Here is a 25492-nt window from a genome sequence, read left to right on the forward strand (position 1 = left end):
TCCAGTTGGAAAAAGTTCAGATTGGAAATTCAGATCGTCTGTACCAATTCCAATAAGCAAAATTCCTACGCATGCTCGGAAACAATTTGATGCATGCTCTAAAGCATTGAAGTTCATTTTCTCGGCTCGTCGTAGTGTTGTACGTCACTGTGTTCTTGACGGTCAAAAGTTCAGAGAACTTTTTTGTGACCATGTTTATGCAAGCCAAGCTTGAGCGGAAGTCCGCTCGTGTGTAAGGGGCATTAGGCTTTTTCTCATGGGGTAGCGATAACATTCCCTAATGAGGTACTTATGAAATGGATGTGGAAAATTACAAATGTCAAAATTACAGCAACCGCTATAATTCAGGCAGTCAATATGCTTCCTGGCTGTATCTTTGTAGCAGAAGGCAGCAGGAACTGCAACAAACATGGTGTGCATGTTTTTGCTCAAAATGGCAGGTAGAAGTGCATCAGCCATGCTGCAACTGTCTGCTCATGTGTATGGGACATTAGGGTTTTAACGTCAGGATAAACAATTCTTTTTTTTATTTCAGTGGTTTTATGAATACAGCAGCCTAGTGGGGATTGTTGACACAATATTCACATTTAATTTGCACTCTAGTGAATGTTATGCATCATTTTTTATTTTAAGGAAAGAGCAGAGTGATGATTTAATAGTATATGGATACACTGGGGAAAGTCCCAGCAACGTTCAATCACCTGAAGGTAGTGACATATAACCTATTGTGAACTGGTAATGAGAAATGTGTGGCGTTTAGGCTACAAGGGAAAACAATCCTGTGTCCACCGCTGTGAGTGCAAGCCAGGAAAGGAGCTTGCCGCAGCTTCAAGCAACTATGAGACAAAAGATATGTCCCATGAAGCAGCACATCAATGCAGACTTGCTGGTATTGGAGGGAATGGCATCATTAGCCTGGGCTCCTGCCAGGGGGGTGGGCCCTGGGGGGAGCCCAGGCTGAGACTGCCATTCACACCAATACCAGCAGGTCTGTTTTTACATATAACCCATGGTTTAAAGTGGTTGTAAAGGCTTAAAAGTGATTGTAAACCCTTACATATACACACTGAAATGGCCTTAAGTGATACACAGAGATGAAACAAATCCTCCTACATAAGTTTTACCTGTTTATCTGCAGTCTTCACTCCTTTACAGCTATTCAGAATTTATAAACCTTATCTGAGCGGTCATAAAAAAGGGGGAGGAGAGAAACAGGACAACTAGAGAGGGTGTATCTCCTTAACAGGGGCACAGACAGCAACAACAAAATAACTGACAGGAGTTCTACCTCTACGCAATCCAAAACTAAAAAAAAGTTTTGCCTTTAGTTATACTTTAAGTACAAAAATGTCGCTGCTTTAGGATTTTTTGCTCCAAGGAAATTCTTTTGCATAACCAGGGATCCTACTCTGTCTGTTTATAAATAGCAAAGGTACATGGGGGCTGAAGAACTCACTACAATGATCAATGCAGATAACTTTTTATAGAAAGGTTTTATTTATGTCCTATTCCCTGGGTAACAGATGAATGCTGAGAATTTGTTGCAGTTTTGTTGATATTTCTCTAGATAATAGGTACTACTTAGTCATTTGTACCATGACAGCTTGCCAAGCTTTTTCTTTATCAAAGTTTCTCTGGGTGTTGTTGGAAACCTGCAAGGAAAAAGAAGTACATAGAAATTAAATGCCCAAAAATGGAATAATCTGAAAAAGTCTGTCAACTCTTCTATTCACATACTCCAGTAACAGTAACACAGGGATACATACATGTCTCAGCTCTAAAAACATTCTACATCACATATTTATATCCTGATAGGTTGTAAGCAATTCCACCTTGTCTTTAATTTTTTTATACTCTAATACAGTGGTCTGCAAACTTTCTATTTAAAGGGCCAGTTTACTATCCTTCAGGCTTCAGGGGGGCCGGACTATGGGCAGTGGGAGTAGAAAATGCCGTGGCATCAGTGCCCCATCATTGGTTTTAATGGGAGGAATAATGGGAGGAATAATGCCCCAATGCCCGTTGATATCTATGAGAAGAATAGTGTCCCATTGTTACAATACAATAGTATCAGAAACAGACATCGCTGAGATCATGTACAACCAGAGATATACATTGCCAGAGATGTTACTAATAGTGTATGGTATTAGGGATATGCATTGCCAGGGCCTTTATCAGTGACATATAGGCACACAGCCAGACAGCAGAAAAGAGATACATCAATTAAGTATATAACACAAACTAAAGTCATTGACCAATGACAATATCAGCTGATAAGCATTACCCTCAGCCCTTCCTTTCATCCACCTGTTATTAAACACAACAATGAGCAGCTAGCAGTTTCCCTAGCATTGCAACATCTGTGTAACATAAGGAGGCTCCTGCTTGGACCTGACCTGAAGCTCTGGCTTGTTCCTGACCTTTAGGATTCTGCATTACGGTCCTGCTACAACCTAAAGTCAGCTTTTTAAGGTTGCCGATTTATAGTGGTTAGTGGCCTCTCAAGAGGAGGTGTAAAGAAGTATGCAAAAAAACTTCAAAGAGGTGGAAAGCTACCCACCTCTTGCCAAGGATACCTTACAGATAATCCAGGTTTGACTGCTATATATCTAAACGATTAGCAGCAAAGCCACATCCTCCACCTTCCTGACTTCACTTTCTTCTTCTTTTGTAGAAAAGAAAGAACATAAAAAGTGTACCTCATTTATAGCGATGCTGCATCCAGACATTGGCAGGTTCAAACAGAGCAGTACAATGTTTATTTACGTTTCAGTTGTGGAAAAAAGTTCCACTTAAATGGATGCTGTGAATTTGCAAGTTACACCCCTGACAACAGAATCTGAGGGGAAATGATATCCTCTGTTCACTATGTATGAGAAGACATGTAGGAAACCATAAATTCTACAAATGAGTTAAATGTACAGAATATGTTTTTTTTTTATATAAAAGTTGAGGTGTGATTTACAGCTGAACTACATATACCAAGATTTAATATATGTACATATCGTAATAACTACTTACCTTTATTGTATCTGGGCTTTTTCCTTTTTCATCAATAAGTAAAACTTTTTAGTTTTGTATTTGTACAGCTTCCGCTGTACTTCCGCTCCTCGCCGACACCAGTGCTACTGCCTCTTCCCCTGTATACACCTGACCATTAACAAAACACAGGCTGTAATGGCGCTGTAATGGCACTGCAGCCATGTGTCATTACAGCCACAACTAAAAAGGGGAGTTGTAAGCTGACTAAAGACAAGAAAAAAAATAGTTGAATCACAAGATAAATAACTAATAACGTGCCTATTAAAAATCATAGTCTGGAGTTAAGCTTAAAGACCATTGCTTTAGTAACTAAAAGTGAATTGCTTTTGTTAAACTGTGGATGGTATTTAAGTGGCACTTACTTCATTATTCCTTTGATCAGACTTATCCACATATGATACATTCCAGGTTGAATCCAGCATTCTCATTTGTGATTTATAATGGACGCACTGTATGACCGTGATATTTGTGAGCACAGCTTGAACCAACAGGATCAGCATCAGGAGTAAGAGCAACACTTCATAGAAGTGCTGAAGAGAAAAAGATCTACAGGTGAGTCTGAGTCGCTCTATGGTGAGAGATGATAGGTTGATTGTCAACTAGCGGTATGTGTCAGTTATAATTTAGACGTGTCAATTGGTTCTCTGATATGCATGCTTTTAAAGTAACATAAAGTGACTAACAGATGCCCTAGATATAATTATAGCCTATGCCTAGAATTCAATTGAATTACTTAAAAAACAAAAAACAAACAAAAAAAAGTGACAGCATAAGCAAGGATAGCTTTTCAACCTTTAGGATGGGTTCACACATGTGCGGTGCAAATTAAAGCTCAGTTTTCACAACTAATTGACAAAGTAGTTGTTCAGCATTTCACATCAGTTTTTGATCAGTATCAGGTCAGGTTTACATCAGAATCAGGTCAGGATTTTATCCTGTTCACAACGGAATGCATCTGTGAATCAGATGTGTTCCCATAGAAGTTAATGTGATTGTAATTCGCACCGCAATGCCCAGAAAATGCACACGTTTTTTGGGCAATGCACAGTGCGAAAGCAACGCACATATGTGAACCAGCCTTATTAAAATGTGCAAAAGTTATAGCATCTACAAAATAGGGGAAAGATTTATGACATTTTTATTATTATTTTTTTTTTATTAGTAATGGCAATGATCTGTAATTTTTATCATGACTGCGACATTATGGCAGACACATCGGACACTTTGGACACTATTTTGGGACCATTGTCATTTATACAGTGCTATGAAAAAAATGCACTGATCACTGTGTAAACGACACTGGCAGGGTAGGGGTTAAACACTAGGGGGTAATCAAGGGGTTACTTGTGTCCTAGAGAGGTGATCTAACTGTTAGGGGGGGGTGGACTCCCACTGACATGACAGCGATCACTGCTCCGGATGACAGGGAGCAGTGGATCTCTGTCATGTCACTAGGCAGGACGGGGAAATGCCTTGTTTATAAAGTCATCTCCCCGTTCTGTCTCTCCTCACCGCAATCGCGGGTCGCTGGCTAACATCGAGTTCCCGGGACCCGCGAGCACGCTCCAGTGGCGTGCAGCGCTGCCCAATAGGCAGCAAATTCAAAGGGAGGTACAAGTATGCCCATTTGCCTGCCTGTGCCATTCTGCCGACGTACATCTGTGTGCAGCAGTCGGCAAGTGGTTAATAAGCTTCACATGTATTATTAATACTGTTTTTGTTTAAAAAAAGTACAATAGTATACATTCCGCTTACTACACTGAAATGTGATATTATATCATAATATCTGAAAATTCATGTCAACTGCCAAGTTGATTAAAAGTAGCCTTGTAGAATTAAGTGAAGACACATCTAAGTAAACTGTACTAGTGCAAGGGTCTGTTTAACCACTTTCAGACTGGACCATTTTGCTGGTAAATGACCAGAGGTCTTTTTACAATTTGGCACTGCGCTGCTTTAACTGGTAATTGCGCGGTCATGCAATGTTGTACCCAAACAAAATTTGCGTCCTTTTCTTCCCACAAATAGAGCTTTCTTTTGATGGTATTTGATTGCCTCTGCGATTTTTATTTTTTGTGATATAAACGTAAAAAGTCCGCAAATTTTGAAAAAAAATGATATTTTCTAATTTTTGTTATTAGAAAAATCCAATAAACTCAATTTTAGTTATACATTTAGGCCAAAATGTATTCAGCCACATGTCTTTGGTAAAAAAAAAGTCAATAATTGTATATTTATTGGTTTGCGCAAAAGTTGTCACATCTACAACCTAAGGTACGTTTTCTGGAATTTACGCAGCTTTTAGTTTACGACTGCCTATCTCATTTCTTGAGGTGCTAAAATGGCAGGGCAGTACAAAACCCCCCCAAATGACCCCATTTTGGAAAGTAGACCCCCTAAGGAAATTGATAAGTGGCATGTTGAGCCCATTGAATATTTTATTTTTTTGCCTCAAGCGATTGAATAATGACAAAAAAAAAAATTTTTATTTTTTTTTACACAAAGTTGTCACTAAATGATATATTGCTCACACATGCTATGGGCATATGTGAAATGACACCCCAAAATAAATTCAGCTGCTTCTCCTGAGTACGGGGATACCACATATGTGGGACTTTTTGGGAGCCTAGCCGCGTACGGGGCCCCGAAAACCAAGCACCGCCTTCAGGCTTTCTAAGGGCGTAAATTTTTGATTTCACTTCTCACTACCTATTACAGTTTTGAAGGCCATAAAATGCCAAGATGGCACAAAACCCCCACAAATGACCCCATTTTAGAAAGTAGACACCCCAAGCTATTTGCTGAGATGCATGTTGAGTCCATGGAATATTTTATATTTTGCCACAAGTTGCGGGAAAATTACAAACTTTTTTTTTTTTTCACAAAGTTGTCACTAAATGATATATTGCTCACGCATGCCATGGGCATATGTGAAATGACACCCCAAAATAAATTCTGCTGCTTCTCCTGAGTACGGGGATACCACATATGTGGGACTTTTTAGGAGCCTAGCCGCGTACGGGGCCCCGAAAACCAAGCACCGCCTTCAGGCTTTCTAAGGGCGTTACAGTTTTGAAGGCCATAAAATGCCAAGATGGCACAAACCCCCCCCCCCCAAATGACCCCATTTTGGAAAGTAGACACCCCTAAATTTAGGGGTACACTAGTGAGACTAGGTAATAAATGGCGGGTGCCCTGAAACTATAAAAAAATAACTAACCAACCAGCGTCACCTGTAACAGTTATATGGTGATCACTGGTGAAAGGGTTAAATAGGGGGCAATCAGGGGGCTTTATGCGGTAGTATATGGGGGTCCCTGGCGCTATAAAAAGCTGCGGCGAACCTAAATACCTACCTGCCTAACTAGCGTCACCTGTGACACTAATACAGCGATCAGAAAAATGATCGCTTATTAGGCTGGGTTCACACTGGAGCGATGCGGGAACACCACGAATCCGCGGCGGGTTCCCGCATCGCATGCCTCCCGGCGGCAGTTCACACTGCCCTATGCGAACTGCTGGGAGTGTCAGTGAAATGTTAATGACACCCCCAGATCAGTTCACATATCGCAGTGCGATCTGCAAACTCGGATCGATCCGATTCTGCTGCGGGCCAAAAAAAGGGTCCCGTGCGAATTTGCGGCGGGTGCGGCCTGTGCGATGCGAATTCAGCCATACTATCTGTATGGCTGAACTCGAATCGAACAGAGATCGGATGTGATTTGCACTGCAGTGCGGTGCGAATCACATTCGTTCTCATAAACCGCTGCAATGTGAACCCAGCCTTAGTGACACTGGCGACGGGGGGTGATCACGGGGTTAAACCTTTATTGGGGGGGTTAGGGGGGTACATTAGAACTAAAGGGGGCTAACCCTAACTGCCCTAACAGTTATTACAGTCACAAATGACACCAATGCAAAAAAAAAAAAATGACATTGGTGTCACTGTGACTGGGGGGCAGGAGTAATTGGGGGGGTGATCGGGGGGGGGTGTGAGTGTGCCTGGCATGTTCTACTGTGAAGTGTCGTGTTGGTGCAACTCACCGATCCTCTCTCCTCGGTGTCGGAACGAAAAATACCGACACGGAGGAGAGATTACATCACTTCCTCTCCTGTGTTTACATTACAGGAGAGGAAGTGATGTCACGAAGGATTTCTATTCGTCGGGAGCGATCACGAGGGGGTGGCCATGGATGAATGGCCGCCCCCTCATCCCGGATCGCTCGCAAACGAATACCGACCGCCGCAGGCACCGGGCGGGGGCCCGATCGGGCCCCCGACCCGCGGGAAGGCAGGGACGTACAGGTACGCCCATATGCCTGCCCGTGCCATTCTGTCGACGTACATCGTCGTGCGGCGGTTGGGAAGTGGTTAAACAACCCATTAAGTTTATATCCATTAAAGCACGAATGGATCATTGTTGGTAAAGCTAAGAAAACTGTAAAAGTCACAAGCTAATCACTCCAAATGAAAGACCATATTCATTATTCCCCTCCCAAGGGTGAAAGCTTACCGTTACATCAGGTGGGTAGGTTTTAAAAATGACGATTGTCTGTATGACATAGATAGACAAGTAAGATGAAGTTGTAAATAATAATGGAGCTGTAATACTGCTAGTAGCGATCAGAACTTCAACCTAGAGAAAAATATATAAGAGTTAAGCAAAGCTTCCTAAAAAAATAAAAAGAAAAAAGAAAAAAGGACGGTCAAAAAAAAATGTCCGCCTTGACACATCCACTTATCGGACCCACTCTCCACGCCTTTAGTAGGGCTTGTTCAAAGCATGTGGTCTCTGCAAAATTCTGCCCCATTACCTCAGTCCAAATCAACCCAGATTTTCCTGGGTTTAGCAAGAGCCTTTGTAAAGACAGAATGGCCATACGGTGGAAATGCTAGCCAAACATTTTTTCCATATAGGTCGATTCTTACTCAAACCGAACTTGTGAATCTCTCCAATACGGGTTTGTTTCTGTTTTGGCCCTATATCCAGCTCAAACACTTTTTAGATGACACAACGCAGAGAAGGCTTTACGATGAACCCTACAGTATTGGAGTATCTATGCTCAAGCTAATTCCCTCAGAAGCATGTTATCTTGGAACTTTATGCTTCATTATTTGAGAAAACACCAACAATCTTAGGCTCGGAACATGCTTATTGGGAATCCGTGATGGGAACAGAGATAGAGGAGGGAGGTTGGGACCGGATCAATCTCTAGCTTCACAAAGGTTCCTTAGGTTCTGTACAGGAAAATGGCTATAAATTGAGAAAATGCTGGTACAGAACCCCAGACCTGATACATAAATTCTCACCCACTGTGCTGGAGCAATGCTGGCAATGTGGCAGGGAGACGGGCTCATTCCTCTACATTTGGTGGAGCTGCTCATCACTTCAACCTTTCTTGCATAAAGTGCATGATGTGATAACGAAGGTGCCCTCTTTACCGTTGGAGTATTCTCTGCCACAGTATCTTTTGCACCTATCTGAGATACCTAAAAAGCGATACTACAAATCGGTTGCGATGCACATGGTCAACACGGCTAGGATGTGCGTACCAATTCACTGGTGGTCTGCATCTCCACCGACAATGACCGAATGGGTTCACAGATTAACCGGATCATGGAGATGGAGGAGCTGATCTATATCTTACTAGATAAAATCTTTAAATTTACTGCAAAATGGGAAGCATGGACATCCTTTAGAACCTCCCGGTTATACCAGGAGCTCACAAAAGATGCAAACTGAAGTTAATCAGAGACCTCATAAAACCAGAACCTAAGGATTAATCCAGTGTCACGCTAGTGGCGAGACTCACATTGCTGTTCCAATAAATAGGTGTTGGAGAGGGCAGTTGGTGATAACCTCACCCCCTCGTCCATGCTCTCATACGCCCATCCCCTGCAGGGCCTCTCCACCGCTCTATTTAGTCCCTCCCCCTTCTCTCCCCCTTTTTTTTCTTCTTTTTCTTCTCTCTTGGTACCCGAGAAGGTGAAACAGGAGCCTTCCTAGTTTCTTAATAGTTATTGCTCTATTAGCTAATACGTTATGGTGAATCACCATTTGATTTAATGTTCTTGATCGAGAGGATCTGAGAAGGATCCCTATACAGATTGCATGTGCTTGTTTGTTCTTTTGTTTACAGTTGATCCTTGTTTCCTCCGGGTCTGGCTCACACGATAATTGTATTGTATGTAAGTATGGAGGATTCATGGAATCCGTTTATCTGTGTATTATATGCAAAACAATTAATAAAAGTGTTTATGTGAAAAAGCATGCTAGAAAACTAGCCAATGGCCATCCCCCTGTCAGAACAGCTCTTAGCTCAGCAGGGGAGATCGCTGAACTAACCTGGCATGGTTAGTACACCGGCTCTGACAGTTGGCGGGTTTAGCAAAAAGAAACAAATAGTGTGTACCAGGCTTTACAATTAGGCAAAGCATTTGCTGTATTTTAATTGGTACTAAAGCCAGGACATTTTTTACCTTAATGCATTCGCCTCCTCGCCTCCCCTTATACTTACCTGAGTCTGATCTTGCTCCAGCACTGTGCCCATTTGCGGCAGCGTTTTTCTGTGTTCCTCTCCTCACAGCACACAGAGGCAGGAGCCATTAGCTCCTGCTGCTGTCAATCAAATGCTGTGAGGAGGGAGGGGGAGGCAGGGCTGAGCCGCGCAGTTTGTGTTTATGGATGCAAATAGCCCAGCTTTGGAGAGAGCTAGTGCATCTTCCCCCACAGCAAGCAGCTTGCTTTGGTGGCAGACACAGAAGAGAAGGAGCCAAGAGCACTGGCGGGAGACTCCAGAAGAGAAGGTTCAGGGCTGCTTTACTTTAACTTAAAAAGAGCCTTATGGGGCTGAGTTAGGTCAGGTCCACTTACACTTCCTCATTTTTCACATGTCTTTTCCATAAGAAGTTTAGTGTCTTTTGTATGCTACAATTTCTGACACGGTCTACTATGAATACCACAGTGGGTCAGGTTTTTATCTTCAACTTCATGTTGTATTTCTCAACTCCATTTTTATACAGTCCATTGTATACACCTTTCAATGTACATATATCTACTTGTGCATGTTTAGATATGTGTGTGTGTATATATATATATATGTATATTTTATATATATATATATATATATATATATATATATATATATATATTATTTTTTATTAAAGATTGTACCTGTATGAATTTAGTTATATAAGTTTATGTATCACTAGTATCTGCAATTCTAACTTTGGTGTTTGTTCTATGTAGAGTGCTGTGATAATGAAGGATTATTTTAACAGTGAAGGATTTTCTTCAACTAAGGCTTTATCATTTATCTAGTCTTCTACATTATAATATGCAAACCAGACCTGGTTCCATAAGGCTCCGAGGAAGAGGAAAAATCCTTGAAACGTGTTAGCCGATCACCCATCTTTTTATGCCATGTTATGGGCACCATTACATTATTGTTCAATCAGGGGATGTGATTTTATTCCAGCAACACATGTGAATAGGTATTATTTTTATATATATTACTTTGTTTTAAATAAACTTTTTTTTAAGGACATATGCATCAGGACGCATTTCTTTTTCTTGTTTAGTACTTTGGACTTCCCCCAGTTGGCCGAGGCAGTGGGTGTGCATTATCAACTATACAGTACCACCACGAAAAGTACTATCACTTTTACCCAGGCCCTCCGCACAGTGCAGGAGAGATTTTTTTTGTTTATATTTAAACTTGTCAAAACATAACATATACCCGAGATGTGCCTTGGTTATCTGGTCAGTATAACAAAAAGGGAAGCAGTGCCCAGAAAATTGGTTAGGGTTGAGGCCTAGATTAGCGAGGAGGATGCAAACATGTCTGATGAACTGACTAGCTGTTAGTGGGCTGAAAGGAAAAGGCAACAATGGGCTGGAGCCAGACTGGCTTGGCAGGTGTGATAACAACTGGTCCAGAACCGCTACTGGACACCATTCCTTGTGGGTCTGAAATAATTTGATGTCGACCCCGATGCTATACTGTTTGCTACTGGCTATGGGCTGATGTTTCTGGATGCCACATAGCAAGGCTTTGACCGCATGGGTTTGAAACAACGAGGGTTTCCCAGGGGCTTGTAGGGAGAGGAAATGCTGGATGCCAGCTAGGTACAGTCTGACAGTGTTGTGGGACAGGCTCAGATGAGTGTGGCACTAAGACACGGAGGCCAGGACGTGCTTGATGGGACCTGAGCCCGTCCCACTAGAAATTTGCCGTAGGCTTTCCAGGCGGTGCAATAGATCTTCAGCGTGTTGGGTGACAGTGACCAGTTTATGAGCAGCATAGTGTTGTGAAGGTGATCTCTTACCCAGGGGGAGGAAGAACTGAAAAAGGAACGACGGGCGTAGTGAAGAACACAATGAGTTCCAGCGAATGCTGAAGAGTGGATATTTTGAAAACGCAGAGTGCAGGGCAACTGAGGTTAGCCAGGAAGTGACTGGCCAAATAACCAAATAAGCTCGGGTGCCTGGTCAGCGTCATGCACGGACCTGTGAACCAGAGCCCCAGGACGTACTGGGTGGGAAGCTGCAGTGTGGTTGTGGCCTAAGTAGGAATGTTGTGTTTTGTATTAGGTGACGTATGATTGGCTTGCTAATGCCTGCACTGTCAGAAAGCAACCGTTTAGCAAACGTGTCTGCGTAGTTTGAAGGTGATGTCCTTCGGCGATAGGTAAGAAAGTAAATGTGATAGTAGCTAAGCGCCAGACTCGCAGCCTAATTTGTGTATGTGAGGTATCGCGATGAATATAGGGTGCTGCATCCTGATTTGGGAGAGTGTTCCATGTACTACCCACCTGACTTGTGCCCTGATAGAATAGAGGTCCTGGTTGTGGCCAAGACTAACCTGAAAAAGAAAACATGGAGGTCCAGGTTTAACCCGGCATTAAGGAGAGCCCTAAGCCTGCCCCCTCCCCTTAAAACATGACAAACTCCCCCCCCGGGTAAAAGCATGCAAAGCCCTGCATGTGTGTATGTATGTCACATTAGCTGGGAGAAAAACGTCCAACCTTGTGCAGGATGGAACAACCTGACCTCACTAACCTATGGAGAAAGACAGACAAGAAAACATGAGTGGCCGGGTTGAGTGCCACTGGAGACAAGCTTGCAACACGTGTTGCAAGCAAGTAGCCTCAAAGGAAGGCGAAAATAAGCAGTAGTGACAAACTCCCCCCCCCCCCCCCGGGTAAAAGCATGCAAAGCCCTGCATGTGTGTATGTATGTCACATTAGCTGGGAGAAAAACGTCCAACCTTGTGCAGGATGGAACAACCTGACCCCACTAACCTATGGAGAAAGACAGACAAGAAAACATGAGTGGCCGGGTTGAGTGCCACTGGAGACAAGCTTGCAACACGTGTTGCAAGCAAGTAGCCTCAAAGGAAGGCGAAAATAAGCAGTAGTGACAAACTCCCCCCCCCCCCCCCGGGTAAAAGCATGCAAAGCCCTGCATGTGTGTATGTATGTCACATTAGCTGGGAGAAAAACGTCCAACCTTGTGCAGGATGGAACAACCTGACCTCACTAACCTATGGAGAAAGACAGACAAGAAAACATGAGTGGCCGGGTTGAGTGCCACTGGAGACAAGCTTGCAACACGTGTTGCAAGCAAATAGCCTCAAAGGAAGGCGAAAATAAGCAGTAGAGAAAAGTGGAACATGTATGGGGATAAACACGGCCATGCTGACCAAGTGACGTAAATAAATGAGCTGACACTGAAAAGAGGCATACTGAAGCATGTCGGCGTTTGTGACCTAAGAAGTTGTAAGTGTGAACAGGCAAATGAGTGGTATAAGTGGCAACTGAGAGCTTGTGGCAGGAACCTCATGGGGGGAGGTCGTGCTGCAGAAATTTGTGGTGCCTGAAAACAGGTAATGAGAAGAATAAGTGGCAACTCAGAGCTTGTTGCAAAGAACCTCGAAGGAGGCCGTGTAGCAGAAGCTTGTGGTGCCTGTGAATGAATAATGAGTGGTATAAGTGGCAACTGAGAGCTTGTGGCAGGAACCTCATGGGGGGAGGTCGTGCTGCAGAAATTTGTGGTGCCTGAAAACAGGTAATGAGAAGAATAAGTGGCAACTCAGAGCTTGTTGCAAAGAACCTCGAAGGAGGCCGTGTAGCAGAAGCTTGTGGTGCCTGTAAATGGATAATGAGTGATATGAATGGCGACTGAGAGCTTGTGGCAAAGAACCTAGAAGGAGGCCGTGTAGCAGAAGCTTATAGTGCCTCTACATGGGTAATGAGTGGTATGGGCAGCAACTGAGAGCTTCTGGCAGGAACCTCATGGGAGAGGCCATGTTGCAGAAGCATGGTGCCTGTTGGAATAATATATATATATATATATATATATATATATATATATATATATATATATATATATATATATATATATATATATATATATATATATATTTATTATTATTATTTTGTGTTTGGTGCAGACATTATTGATTTGTCACTCAGGCTGCTCTGTCTTCTGAGTGACAGGCGGATGCATATAGGAATGTCAGTCTGTGTGAGGTGGAGGTGGCACAGGTCAGGCTGCATTTAATTGGCACTGGTCAAGCTGCATTTAATTGGCACTGGTCAGGCTGCATTTAATTGGCACTGGTCAGGCTGCATTGGCACTGGTAAATATTTTAGTACACCCTTTGATTCAGAATATTTTTTTTCTTGTTTACCTCCTCTAAAACCTAGGTGCGTCTTATGGAGCAAAAAATACGGTATATGGAACTGTGCAAAATGTCTTGTGTAGTTGAAAGAATGTGAACATGCAATAAAAATGTAAAGCAAGAATGCGTTAAACAGAATTATTTCAAGAGTACATTTTTTTACTACATAGTAAACTTCCTAGTTCAGCATAAAATAAAATAAAATCAATATTTACTTGTGACCATCCTTTGCCTTGATTTAAATCTCCAGCTTAAAAACAAAACAAAAACAAACACTGAAACAGAAGTCAAATAGATAAAGGTGGAGCTATTCAATTATGTGTCTACAAATGTAAAAATTTGATGATTAGAACAGTCCACAAGTGATGTAAAAATAAATCCTGATGTCAATCGCTACCATCCACCACCGTAGTGATCTTAAATATCAGTGCCTCCACCAACGGCTGAAAGGCTCACTTACCAGCTCCTATTGATATTTGACAAAGACTTTGGGGGTTATTTACGAAAGGCAAATCCACTTTGCACCGCAAGTGCACTTGGAAGTGCAGTCGCTCTAAATCTAAAGGGTACATCTGAAATGAGTGGAAGCTCTGCTGATTTTATCATCCAATCATGTGCAAGCTAAAATGCTGTTTTTTATTTTTCTTGCATGTCCCCCTCGGATCTACAGTGACTTTACTTCCAAGTGCACTTTAAGTGTACTTTCAACTGCAATTGCAGTGCAAAGTGGATTTTCCTTTAGTAAATGACCCCCTTTGTGTTTCCTTCGGATGGAGGAGAGGCATCACCTGGAACCTGAGTGAGAAATCTTCACATCTTATATGGTGCCAAAGGGTGATCTTGTTGGGAGACCATCTGGATCTGGGGAAAGGCCTTGGCTGGGCTAAAGCCACAATCGCTAACGATCCCTTGTAATGAGGGATCAGTAGGAGCTGGTAAGCCTTTCAGCTGTTGGTGGAGGCACTGATATTTAACCACTTCAATACCAGGCACTTAAACACCTTCCTGCCCAGACCAATTTTGATCTTTCATCGCTGTCGCACTTTGAATGACAATTGTGCGGTCATGCTACACTGTACCCAAATGAAATTTTTATCATTTTTTTCCCACAAATAGAGCTTTCTTTAGGTGGTATTTGATCACCTCTGCGCTACAAATAAAAAAATACCGAAAATTTTGAAAAAAAATGTTTTTTTTTGTTTCAGTTTCAAAACTTTGTAAATAAGTACGTTTTCTCCTTCACTGATGGGCACTGATGGGGCTACACTGATGGGCACTGATAAGGCGGCACTGATGGGCACCAATGATGTGACACCAATGAAGTGGCACTGATGAGGTGGCATTGATGGACACAGATATGTGGCACTGATAGGTGGCACTGATAGGTGGCACTGATAGGTGGCACTGATGGGCGACACAGATGGGCACTGATAGGTGGCACAAATTGGCACGGATGGGCGGCACAGATGGGCGGCACAGATGGGCATTGATAGGCAGCACAGATGGGCATGAGTGGGCACTGATAGGTGGCACAGATGGGCACGGATAGGTGGCACGGATGGGCGGCACAGGTGGGCACTGATAGGCGGCACAGGTGGGCACTGATAGGCGGCACAGGTGGGCACTCATAGGCGCCATTGTATTGTTATACTGTACTAATGGATGCCAATCAGTGCCAAACAATAATGCATGCCAATCAGTGATGCCCATTGTGGGCACTGATTGGCATCCATTATGGGCACTGATTGGCATCCATTGTGCCACTGACTGGCATCCCTGGTGGTCTAGGGAGGATTACCTTTTGCTGGCCATCCCTGGTGGTCTGGTGGTGTCCCTGGTGGTCCAGTGTGGGCATCCTGGGGGGGGCTGTGCTGATAATCGATCAGCAGAGACCCCCCCTCTCAGAGGAGCAGCCGATCGGCTCTCCTCTACTCGCGTCTGACAGACGCGAGTGAGGAAAAGCCGATCACCGGCTCTTCCTATTTACACTGTGATCAGCCGTGATTGGACACGGCTGATCACGTGGTAAAGAGTCTCCGTCTGAGACTCTTTACCGAGATCGTAGTTGCCGGGTGTCAGACTGCTGCTGCAGCGGCTCATAATCCTGATCACGTCATATGACGTCCGATCAGGATTATGCAACCACTTTGCCACCGTCAATTGCCTATAGGGCGGGCGGCAAGTGGTTAAGATCACTACGACGGTGGATGGTGGAGATTGACATCAGGATTTATTTTCATATGACTTGTGGACTGTTCTAATTATCTAATTTTGACATTTGTAGATACATGATTGAATAGTGCAACCTTTATCTAGTTTATGTTTCTAGTTTATGTTTACTCGCTGTGTATATGTCTCACAGAAGGTTTGCTGCTTACACTTTTCATTCAGAATATTTCTTAGCGAGTTTTTTTCACGTTTTTATATGTAGCAAATACTTTGACAACACAACAACTTGCAGGACTTTGATATCTTTAAATACATTTTGTAGACATTTAGAGGGTTATTTACGAAAGGCGAATCCACTTTGCACTGCAAGTGCACTTGGAACTGCAGTCACTCTAAATCTAAGGGGTAGATCTGAAATGAGGGGAAGCTCTGCTGATTTTATCATCCAATCATGCGCAAGCTAAAATGCTGTTTTTTATTTTCCTTGCATGTCCCCCACGAATCTACAGTGACTTTACTTTCAAGTGCACTTGCAGTGCAAAGTGGATTTTCCTTTAGTAAATAACCCCCTTAGTGTGTCACGTTTTGTTTCCTTATCTAAGGTTTAATATTTTTGTAATTATTTTTTTAGTATTTAAGAAGAACTATGACCAAAGATTAAAAAATACATCTATAATGCAGTTAGAATGATTTATAAAAGGAGTTAAAAAATGTTCACAAAAATTTTGTGATTCACGTTAATTACACAATCATGTAAAAAGTAAATCCCTGTTTTACACAATAAATTCTGTAAAGATTTGCTTTGATTCAGTAAACAGCCTCAAATCTTTTAGTAAATCAGTCTTAAAGTGATTGTAAGTCCATATTATTTCTGGTATAAACCACACACAGTTATCAGAATACATGACTTTTCATTATGGTAAGCCTTAGTTAACAGATTCTGTTTTGATAATGTTTTGTGTTTAGAATTTAGCCTTACCAAACACTGGCTTGGGTATTCCGCTGCAACATAGCTGGCAATGGCACACGGAAAACACTGGAAAAAAATGCATCCTTTTATATCATGCATAAACGTAATAAAGTAATACCATTAATAATGCTGACTAATCAGAATAACATAAGAAATTACCTAATATACTGAGGCACACCTTGTGAGCAGGGATGAACTTTATGTTCGAGTCAAACTCATATTTGACTCGAACATTAGCTGTTCGCCGAACAATTTTGGGTGTTCGCGGCAAACTCGAAATCTGCGGAACACCCTTTAAATGTCTATAGGAGAAAACAAAAGTGCTAATTTTAAAGACTTATATGCATGGTATTGCCATAAAAAGTGTTTGAGGACCTAGGTCCTGCTCCAGGGGACATGTATCAATGCAAAAAAAAGTTTTAAAAATGCCAATTTTTTTCGGGAGCAGTGATTTTAATAATGCTTAAAGTGAAACAATAAAAGTGTAATATTCCTTTAAATTTCGTACCTGGGGGGGTGTCTATAGTATGCTTGTAAAGGGGAAACAAAAATTCACCGCTCCAGGTCGAGTTTTCTGTATACTATGCTTGTAAAGGGGCACATGTTTCCTGTGTTTAGAACAGTCTGACAGCAAAATTACATTTCTAAAGGGAAAAAAAGTAATTTAAAACTACCCCCGGCTATAATGAATTGTCGGTCCGCAATACATAAAAGTTCATTGATAAAAACAGCAAGGGGATTTCCCCACAGGGGAACCCCGAACCAATTTTTTTTTTTAAATGGCGTAGGGCCCCCCAAAAATCCATACCAGACCCTTATCCGAGCATCTAACCTGGCAGGCCACAGGAAAAGAGAGGGGACGAGAGAGTGGCCTGAAGGGTCTGGTATGGATTTTGGGGGGCCCCCATGCCATTATTTTTTTCAATTTTGGCGCGGGGTTTCCCTTAATATCCATACCAGACTTGAAGGGCCTGGTATGGAATTTAGAGGCACCCCCAAACAATTTTTTTTTTTTGGTTCGGGGTTCCCCTGTGGGGAAATCCCCATGCCGTTTTTATCAATGAACTTTTACGTTTATTATGGACCAACAATTCATTATAGATGTGAGTAGTTTTAAATGACTTTTTTTTTCCTTAGAAATGTCATTTTGCTGTCAGACTGTTCTAAACACAGGAAACATGCATCCCTTTGCAGGCATACTATAGACACCCCCCAGGTACGAAATTTAAAGCAATATTACACTTTTATTGTTTCACTTTAAGCATTATTGAAATCACTGCTCCTGAAAAACGTCTGTTTTTAAAACTTTTTTTGCATTGATACATGTCCCCTGGGGCAGGACCCAGGTCCCCAAACACTTTTTTTATGACCATGCATATAAGCCTTTATAATTAGTACCTTTGATTATTCATGTTCGTGTCCCATAGACTTTAACGGGGGGTGTTCGGCTCATCCCTACTTGTGAGTGTAGACTGATTCTGATAAGTGGATCATAAGATAAGATCATAAGTAGAGCACTAAATATCCGTATGTATGAACCAAGTTTAAAGTGTAAGGTAGTCCACGTCCACACAATATGCAATATTTTTTGTTCAGCCAGCGGGTTAAATTAAAGAAAATGCCTCACTTCCCCTATCCACACTTCCTGCTGTGGTCTTGTACTCTGATAGCAGGGAGCCTTCTGCACCATCAGAATATAATGATCAGTGCTGCCTGTCAGGTTTGTTATGCACAAGTAATGAATATCAACATGGATCAAAATTAGGCCATTCCCTGCTGAACTGATCACATTTTGATCCATGTATGGGCAGCTTAAGGCTTCATTTGATATGGGCATACTTGACTGTACACCCATGCCCAGGGCCATCTTTACCAGCAAGGTAGACAATGAAGTTCCATACAGAAGCAAGCAAGCAGCCTGATAAAATCAATGACAAGTGGGCAGCTGCACGGGGCTGAATGGATCTTAAAGAGCATCCCCAAGTGTACATCCACGTGGGGCCAATGCACAGATCAGAACACAGACATGTAGTTACATCAACTAATTTCACTCCAAATCTCTTAAAACTCAACTGGAAACAGCAGTGCCCTGGATCTCACCCTATAGCTATGTGACTATGTACAGCAGTGGTGTATTTAGGTTTTGTGCTGCCCTAGGCCTGACTAAACTTGTGCACCCCCTAATTTAAATATGACCCAACCCTTCCCGTCAATGTCATGACTGTTTAAGACCCGCCCTGTCATCTGTAAACCACACACCTTCCTATTTAGGCTCCACCTTTTCCTCTTAGAGCCCCACCGCTTCCTCTGTACATTAAAAGTGGGTACCATCTACAGCCTCATCAGTGCCTATCAAGGCAGCCTCATCAGTGTCCATAAAAGAAAACTCATTAGTGTCCATCAAAGCAGGATCACCAGTGACCATCAATGCAGTCTCACCAGTGCCCAGCAGCACAGCCTCATCAGTGCCCATCAATGCAGTCTCACCAGTGCCCATCAGCGCAGCCTCATCAGTGCCCGTTAATGCAGCCTCATGAGTGCAGCCTTATCAGTGGCCATCAATGCATCCTCATCAGTGCCCATCAATGCAGCCTCACCAGTGCCTATTAATGCAGCCTCATGAGCACAGCCTCATCAGTGGTCATCAATGCATCCTCACCAGTGCCCATCAATGCAGTCTCACTAGTGCCCATCAATGCAGCCTCACCAGTGCCCAGCAGCACAGCCTCATCAGTGCCCAGCAGCACAGCCTCATCAGTGCCCATCATTGCAGCCTCATCAGTGGCCATTAATGCAGCCTCATCAGCGCAGCCTCACCAGTGCCCACCAGAGCAGCCTCATTAGTGCCCACCGGCGCAGCTTCATCAGTACCCAATAAGGGTCTCCAATTGCATTCTAATCATACCAAATTATGTCAGCAGACTGCAGTTCCTATTTAAGCACCTGTTTGCATCAGGCAGATTTGGCAGCCATATCACCATCCAAATTGGTGCAACACTGACTTTGCGGTGCTGCAATGATTCCCAAAAGTACTTCCTGTACTACGTTTGGTGACTTTGGGTGTGATTTGTATAGATATCTGCATTGCCAGTTTGAAACCATGTGAGTTCAGTTGAACCCACACGATTTCTAACCCGCATCAGTGTGAACCTAGGTTTAATGTAGTCAACAGGATGGGTAACAAAATCCAGACTGATCTATGATCAGAAATTACACTTTTCTTCATATGTTAGACGGCCATACAGGTAGCTATGAATGGTAACCACATATATACAAGCAAACACTAAGGGCACTTTCACACTTGGGCACTGGGGAAATCGGTGGTAAAGCGCCACTATGTTTAGCGGTGGTTTATCGTAGTTTTTATGGTGCTTTTCAGCCACTAGCAGGGCTTTTAACCCCCACTAACAGCCGAAAAAGGGTTAAAAGTGGCCACAAGGCGCTGCCCATTGATTTCAATGGGCAGGGACACTTTAGGGGTGGTGTATACAGCGTTCTCAAACCGCCCCAAAGATGCTGCTTGCAGGACTTTTTTGAGCATCCTGCCAGCACACCTCTCCAGTGTGAAAGTACATGGGCTTTCACATTGGTGTGACAGGAGAGGCACTTTACAGGCGCTATTTTTAGCACTATAGCACCTGTAAAGTGCATCAGTGTGAAAGTAGCCTAATGTGTTAAATGCCATTGATTCCAGAAGCATCAGCTTGCAGATATTGAGCTGTAAAGATTTAACCATATATGTAAGCAGCAGCATACATGTGTCCATTGATGCAGAGAAGAAAAGCACAGTCCTCCCCCAGCACCAAGGACACAGAGGGTTAATTATCAGACAGTCATCCCTACTTCAGATAACAGGGGGATAGGAGAAGCAAAGTGAAAGCAGAGGTGTGAGGTTTGTAAGGAGAGACAGTGAGGAGGCTCCATATCTTATTTTCACTCCCTCCAGGACATGGAAAATGTAGCTGGGTCTGCCAGCTGAAGCCACAATCCTGTATGATCCAAGCTTATTTTCTCCCCTGAAGACCAGCCATTTTTCCCTCTTTGTTATTTTCTTGAGCACTGGTCCTCTCGTCGCCCCCATGAGTTCTCCTGCCTCTTAAACCTATGAGAGAGGATTCTGCTGCTGAAAATATTGCCTCCACCAATAGGAGGTGTCCACTTCATGCAGGCAGTGATGTGGACACTGGTAGAGAATCCTAGGAAGTAAATAAAAGAAGATTTGTCATGTGACCATTGGTTTAGGTAAGTAAAATGTGTAATTGGATAGGTTTTTCTCATACCAGTTGTAAGTTAGATGGGGAGAGGAGCTAATATCCTGGAGTTAGGCTTTAGGGCACCCTCAAGCAAGATCTTTAAACTACGTAAATAAATAAGCTGCATCTAATATTTATAGGGATCGTTCAGATAAACTCTTGAAATCAAGCATTCCCAATGCTCACTTGTAAGCCAATAGTTGCACAATGTCTTACAATATAAATCAAATAAACGTATGTTCCTAGACGCTGTTAGATAAATCTACTGATTAAGTTGCAGTTGAGCTGAGACCATTAAGGAACAAGGAAGTGTTAAGTCTCTATACAAAGAGAAATTAGTTTGTATCAACAATCAATGTACAGTATTTCATAATTTGTGTGACAGCAAAGATAAAACACTACTCATCCAAGTATGATTCTCATTTATCATATAAAAGAAACTACACTTTCCCACTTATGTAATGTGGGAAGTGGTCACAAAATGTGAAGAAAACTTATTTTCGCATTGTGTTCAGGTATAGGTACACCCATTTTATTTCAATAGGTTTTAATTAGAATTTCTGCATAGATGCAAAGTGATTGGACCAGATATCAACTTCAAGTATAACACTATGAAAAGCAATGCATACAATACATCAGATACAACAACAACAGACTGGATAGGTCATACAACTTGCAGTTAAACATATTTACGAGGCCCAAGGAAAGCAATGACAATGACAAAATATAGAAATGTAGGCATTAACCCAAGATGACCATGGCTGCCATGATCTCTCAAACTTGCCTAAGTTATTAGCATGCAGTGAAAGCATTTTTCCATACTCATAAGGTTAATGGACATCACCACCTCAGACAAGTTTGGGGCCTTATCTTTTTTTCCAATATCTGGTTATTACAGATCTGAATGCTAACAATATGTGGGCGACTACCAAACCAAAGTTGGGTGCAAATTTTCCAGTTTCCAGATTCAGTAGGGCTAAATTGGAGTTGGGTGGAGTTATGCCCCGTACACACGAGAGGACTTATGTCCGACAGACTTCCAAAGGAGTTCCGCCGGAGTTCCGCCGGAGTTCCGACGGAGTTCTGACAGACTTTTCGGCCGAACGGACTTGGCCACACACGATCACACTAAACTCCGACGGATTCGAACGTGATGACGTACGACCTGACTCGAATAAGGAAGTTCATAGCCAGTAGCCAATAGCTGCCCTAGCGTCGGTTTTAGTCCGTCGGAGTAGCATACACACGAGCGGAGTTTTCGAAGGGGACCGGGTCCGGCGGAGTTCCTTCGGGAAAATTTGAAGCATGCTTCATTTCTAAAGTCCGTCAGACTTTGGCGAATCAAAAGTCCGTTGCAGCCCACACACGATCGGATAGTCTGACGGACTCGGTCCTTCGGACTTTGGATGTTGAAAAGTCCGCTCGTGTGTACGGGGCATAAGTATACCTTTAACAAAAGAAATGAGGCCAAATACTTGGTTCAAAAAGCTTGTAAGACTTTTGCATGTCCATAAAGTATGGTAAAGGTTACCCACTTGTTCACAATTATGCCAGCATAGGGGTGATTGGGAAGGGTAGAACTGAGCCACCCAATAAGGTGTGAGGTACCAGGGAGAAATAATTTTTTGAGTTAGCTCCCAATGATTGGTGCATTGAGAAATACCATGAGAAAATTTAAAGGACTGGAGCCACTTCTCTGGCGTATAGGTATTCTGCAGGTCTTTCTCCCAATGCAGGAGAGGACTAGACTTACAGAATGTAGTTTTACAATGAAGGGCATTGTAGAAAAGAGAGAGATACCTGTAAGACCTGGCGATAATAGGTATACCCATATTTATATTAAAGGAGAAGTCACTTAATAGTATCATATCATTCAAAGGGTTTGTTCACCTTTTTGCAAAAAATGAAAAGGTGAACTAACTCACAACACCCTCCCCACCCCTCTGGTTCTCAGAGTATGTACATTATGTGATCCTTATCTTCTGACACCCTTCCCAGTGGGTATAGCGGTCTGGCATTTTAAAATTTCAATAAATAGCACTTGCCACAGCAACTGCCTGCCCATGTGACAATGAAAATCTCTTCTTAGCTCTAACGGGACATGCTTAAAAGGATTTGCATTGGCCAAGTGGCCAGTGCTAACCAAGGAGCACTCGCCTTTGCTTGAATTATGCTGTTACACAAACACAGGCTGTGTAGTTATGTTTTAAAATGTCGGACCATTATACCACCTGGAGAGGGTGGTGGAAGATGGGTACCACACAAAGTACAAGCAGCTGGATGGCTGGGGAGGGTGTTATGAGTTGGTTCATCTTAATTTTTTATTAAAAGGTGAACTAACTTTAATTTTTATAATTTTATTATATAACCTGAACTGTTTTGGCACTCTTATGCCGCGTACACACGATCAGACTATCCGTAGGACTTAGTACGGTGAACCTAGTCCGGCAGAACACCCGCCAGACTTTGCAGCTGAGGTCCGCCGGACTTTCCAAATGAGCGGACCTGCCCACATACGACTGGACAAAACGCCAGACTATGGAGGGAGTCCACCAGACTTTTGAAATGAATGGACTTGCCCACACACGGAGGAAAGTCCGTTCATTTTGAATGCGGCTCCAGGTAGACGGAACTAGCGAAGGAGGTCAATGTTGCCGCCTCCATGGGTGAGATTGACACCTCGCTGGCCCCGTCACCTGGTATGGACTTAAAAAAGAAGCCCTATGCTGAAAAAAAACGGCCTGGGGGTCCCCCCAAAACTTCATATAAGACCCTTATCCGAGCACGCAGCCCGGCATGTAGCCCAGCCTGTCAGAAAAGGGGGTGGGGACTAGCGAGTGGCTCCCCTCCTGAGCCGTACCAGGCCGCGTGCCCTCAACATGGGGGGTGCTGCGGCCCCCCACCCCAAAGCACCTTGTCCCCATGTTGATCAGGACAAGGGCCTCTTCCCGACAACCCTGGCCATTGGTTGTTGGGGTCTGTAGGCAGTCAGGTTTATCGGAATCCAGGAGCCCCCTTTAATAAGGGGGCCCCCAGATACCGACCCCCCACCCTATGTGAATGAGTACTGGGGTACCATGTACCCCTACCCATTCACCTGGTGAAGAAAAGCGTAAAGTAAAAAACACAACACATGTTTTTAAAATAATTTATTGCACAGCTCCGGTGGTCTACTGTCTTGGGGGGTCTTGTCGCTGGACTCCTATCTTCTGCTCTTTTGCTAGTTCCTTTACTAGCGGATGGGCCCGGCTTTCTTCTTCGTCGCTGCCCAGGGGTCTTCTTCCAACTTCGGGGTTAAAAAAAATATATTTAAAGCTGAATTAAAAGTCAGAAGCTACAAATAATGCAGCTGCTGACTTTTAATAGTTGAACACTTACCTGTCCCCCGCTCATCTCCCCCTCTTCTCTGCGGTGCCAGAATTGTCACTGTGGGCACGCAATGCGCATTCGCGAGCCGAACGGTGCGCTGTGACTGGCCGGGTAATCATCTGGAAACTGTGATGTGTCCCAGATGATTGCCAAGAGGGAGGGGGTAGAAGTGATCTTCCTTCCAGCACCGCGGTGCTCCGGAAGGAAGTGGGAGCTGGAACTCTCTAAAAAGAGGGTTTCCGCTCCCCCCCAAAAAAATGATATGCCAAATGTGGCATGTCAGGGGGTCACCTTCCCTTAAAGCGGAAGTTCTATTTTTTGGTGGAACTCCGATTTAAGTCTGTTTTATGACTGCATTGCATAGTATTAAATTATTATAAGGTTGCGATTATACTTGTATAACCTTATCTTTGCTGACTCACGTACCTTCAATATACTCAAGATCTTTTAAACTGGTGTGGTTTATTTATGTAAAGGGTGTGTCAGGGTGGTTGAGGTATTACATCACTCAGTTCAGTGAAAGAATAACTCCAGAAGGCATATAACTTCGCCCCTCTATATGTGGAATCTCTGAAGCTAAAAGATAAGTATAGGAAAGATTTTTTTTTCTTGAATCATACTTACCTAGGTGGATGCAATATTGGTCTGATGCTGCATCTGTCCCCTTCTGGTTTTAACACTGAGAACCGAGTTATCAATCATCGCCGATCGCTTGGTTCTCACATCTCCGTGAGCAGAGAGTCGGTGACTTAAGCCTTGTACACACGGTCCGAGAATCCGTCGGAATGCGTCCTATCGGACCGTGTCGTCGGATAATCCGACTGTGTGTGGTATGCATCGGACTGATTCCGTCCGAATCTCCGTCGCACCCAATTTTCCAACATGTTGGAAATATTTCCCGACCAACTGGGCCGGTCGGACCTAATCCGATCATGTGTAGAGCATTTTGATTGGACCAAGTGCCACGCATGCTTACATTCAAATTCCGACACAGAAGTGCTCGT

The 25492-nt window shown here is 43.2% G+C and overlaps 1 protein-coding gene across 3 annotated transcripts in view; it reads right to left on the reverse strand.

Moving 5' to 3' along the window:
- Positions 1–1474: 1474 nt before the first annotated feature.
- The window catches only part of MLC1 (modulator of VRAC current 1), a 125931-nt gene continuing 101913 nt past the window's right edge, over positions 1475–25492 (reverse strand). Inside the window, exons 9-13 of one of the 3 annotated variants that reach the window (XM_077473368.1) lie at positions 16876–16932; positions 7556–7678; positions 3405–3572; positions 3022–3150; positions 1475–1652 (exon numbers count right to left, since the gene is read on the reverse strand). In XM_077473368.1, coding sequence (XP_077329494.1) covers positions 3070–3150; positions 3405–3572; positions 7556–7678; positions 16876–16932 — 429 coding nt within the window. In that variant the 3' untranslated portion in view covers positions 1475–1652; positions 3022–3069. Of the gene's footprint in view, positions 1653–3021; positions 3151–3404; positions 3611–7555; positions 7679–16875; positions 16933–25492 lie in introns of those variants that run through there. The other 2 variants (XM_077473369.1, XM_077473370.1) reach the window with 2 other exon arrangements.

The sequence above is a fragment of the Lithobates pipiens genome, unplaced genomic scaffold, assembly GCF_037356315.1.
Source record: "Lithobates pipiens isolate NorthernLeopardFrog02 unplaced genomic scaffold, aLitPip1_a1.2 Scaffold_8, whole genome shotgun sequence".
NCBI lineage: Eukaryota > Metazoa > Chordata > Amphibia > Anura > Ranidae > Lithobates > Lithobates pipiens.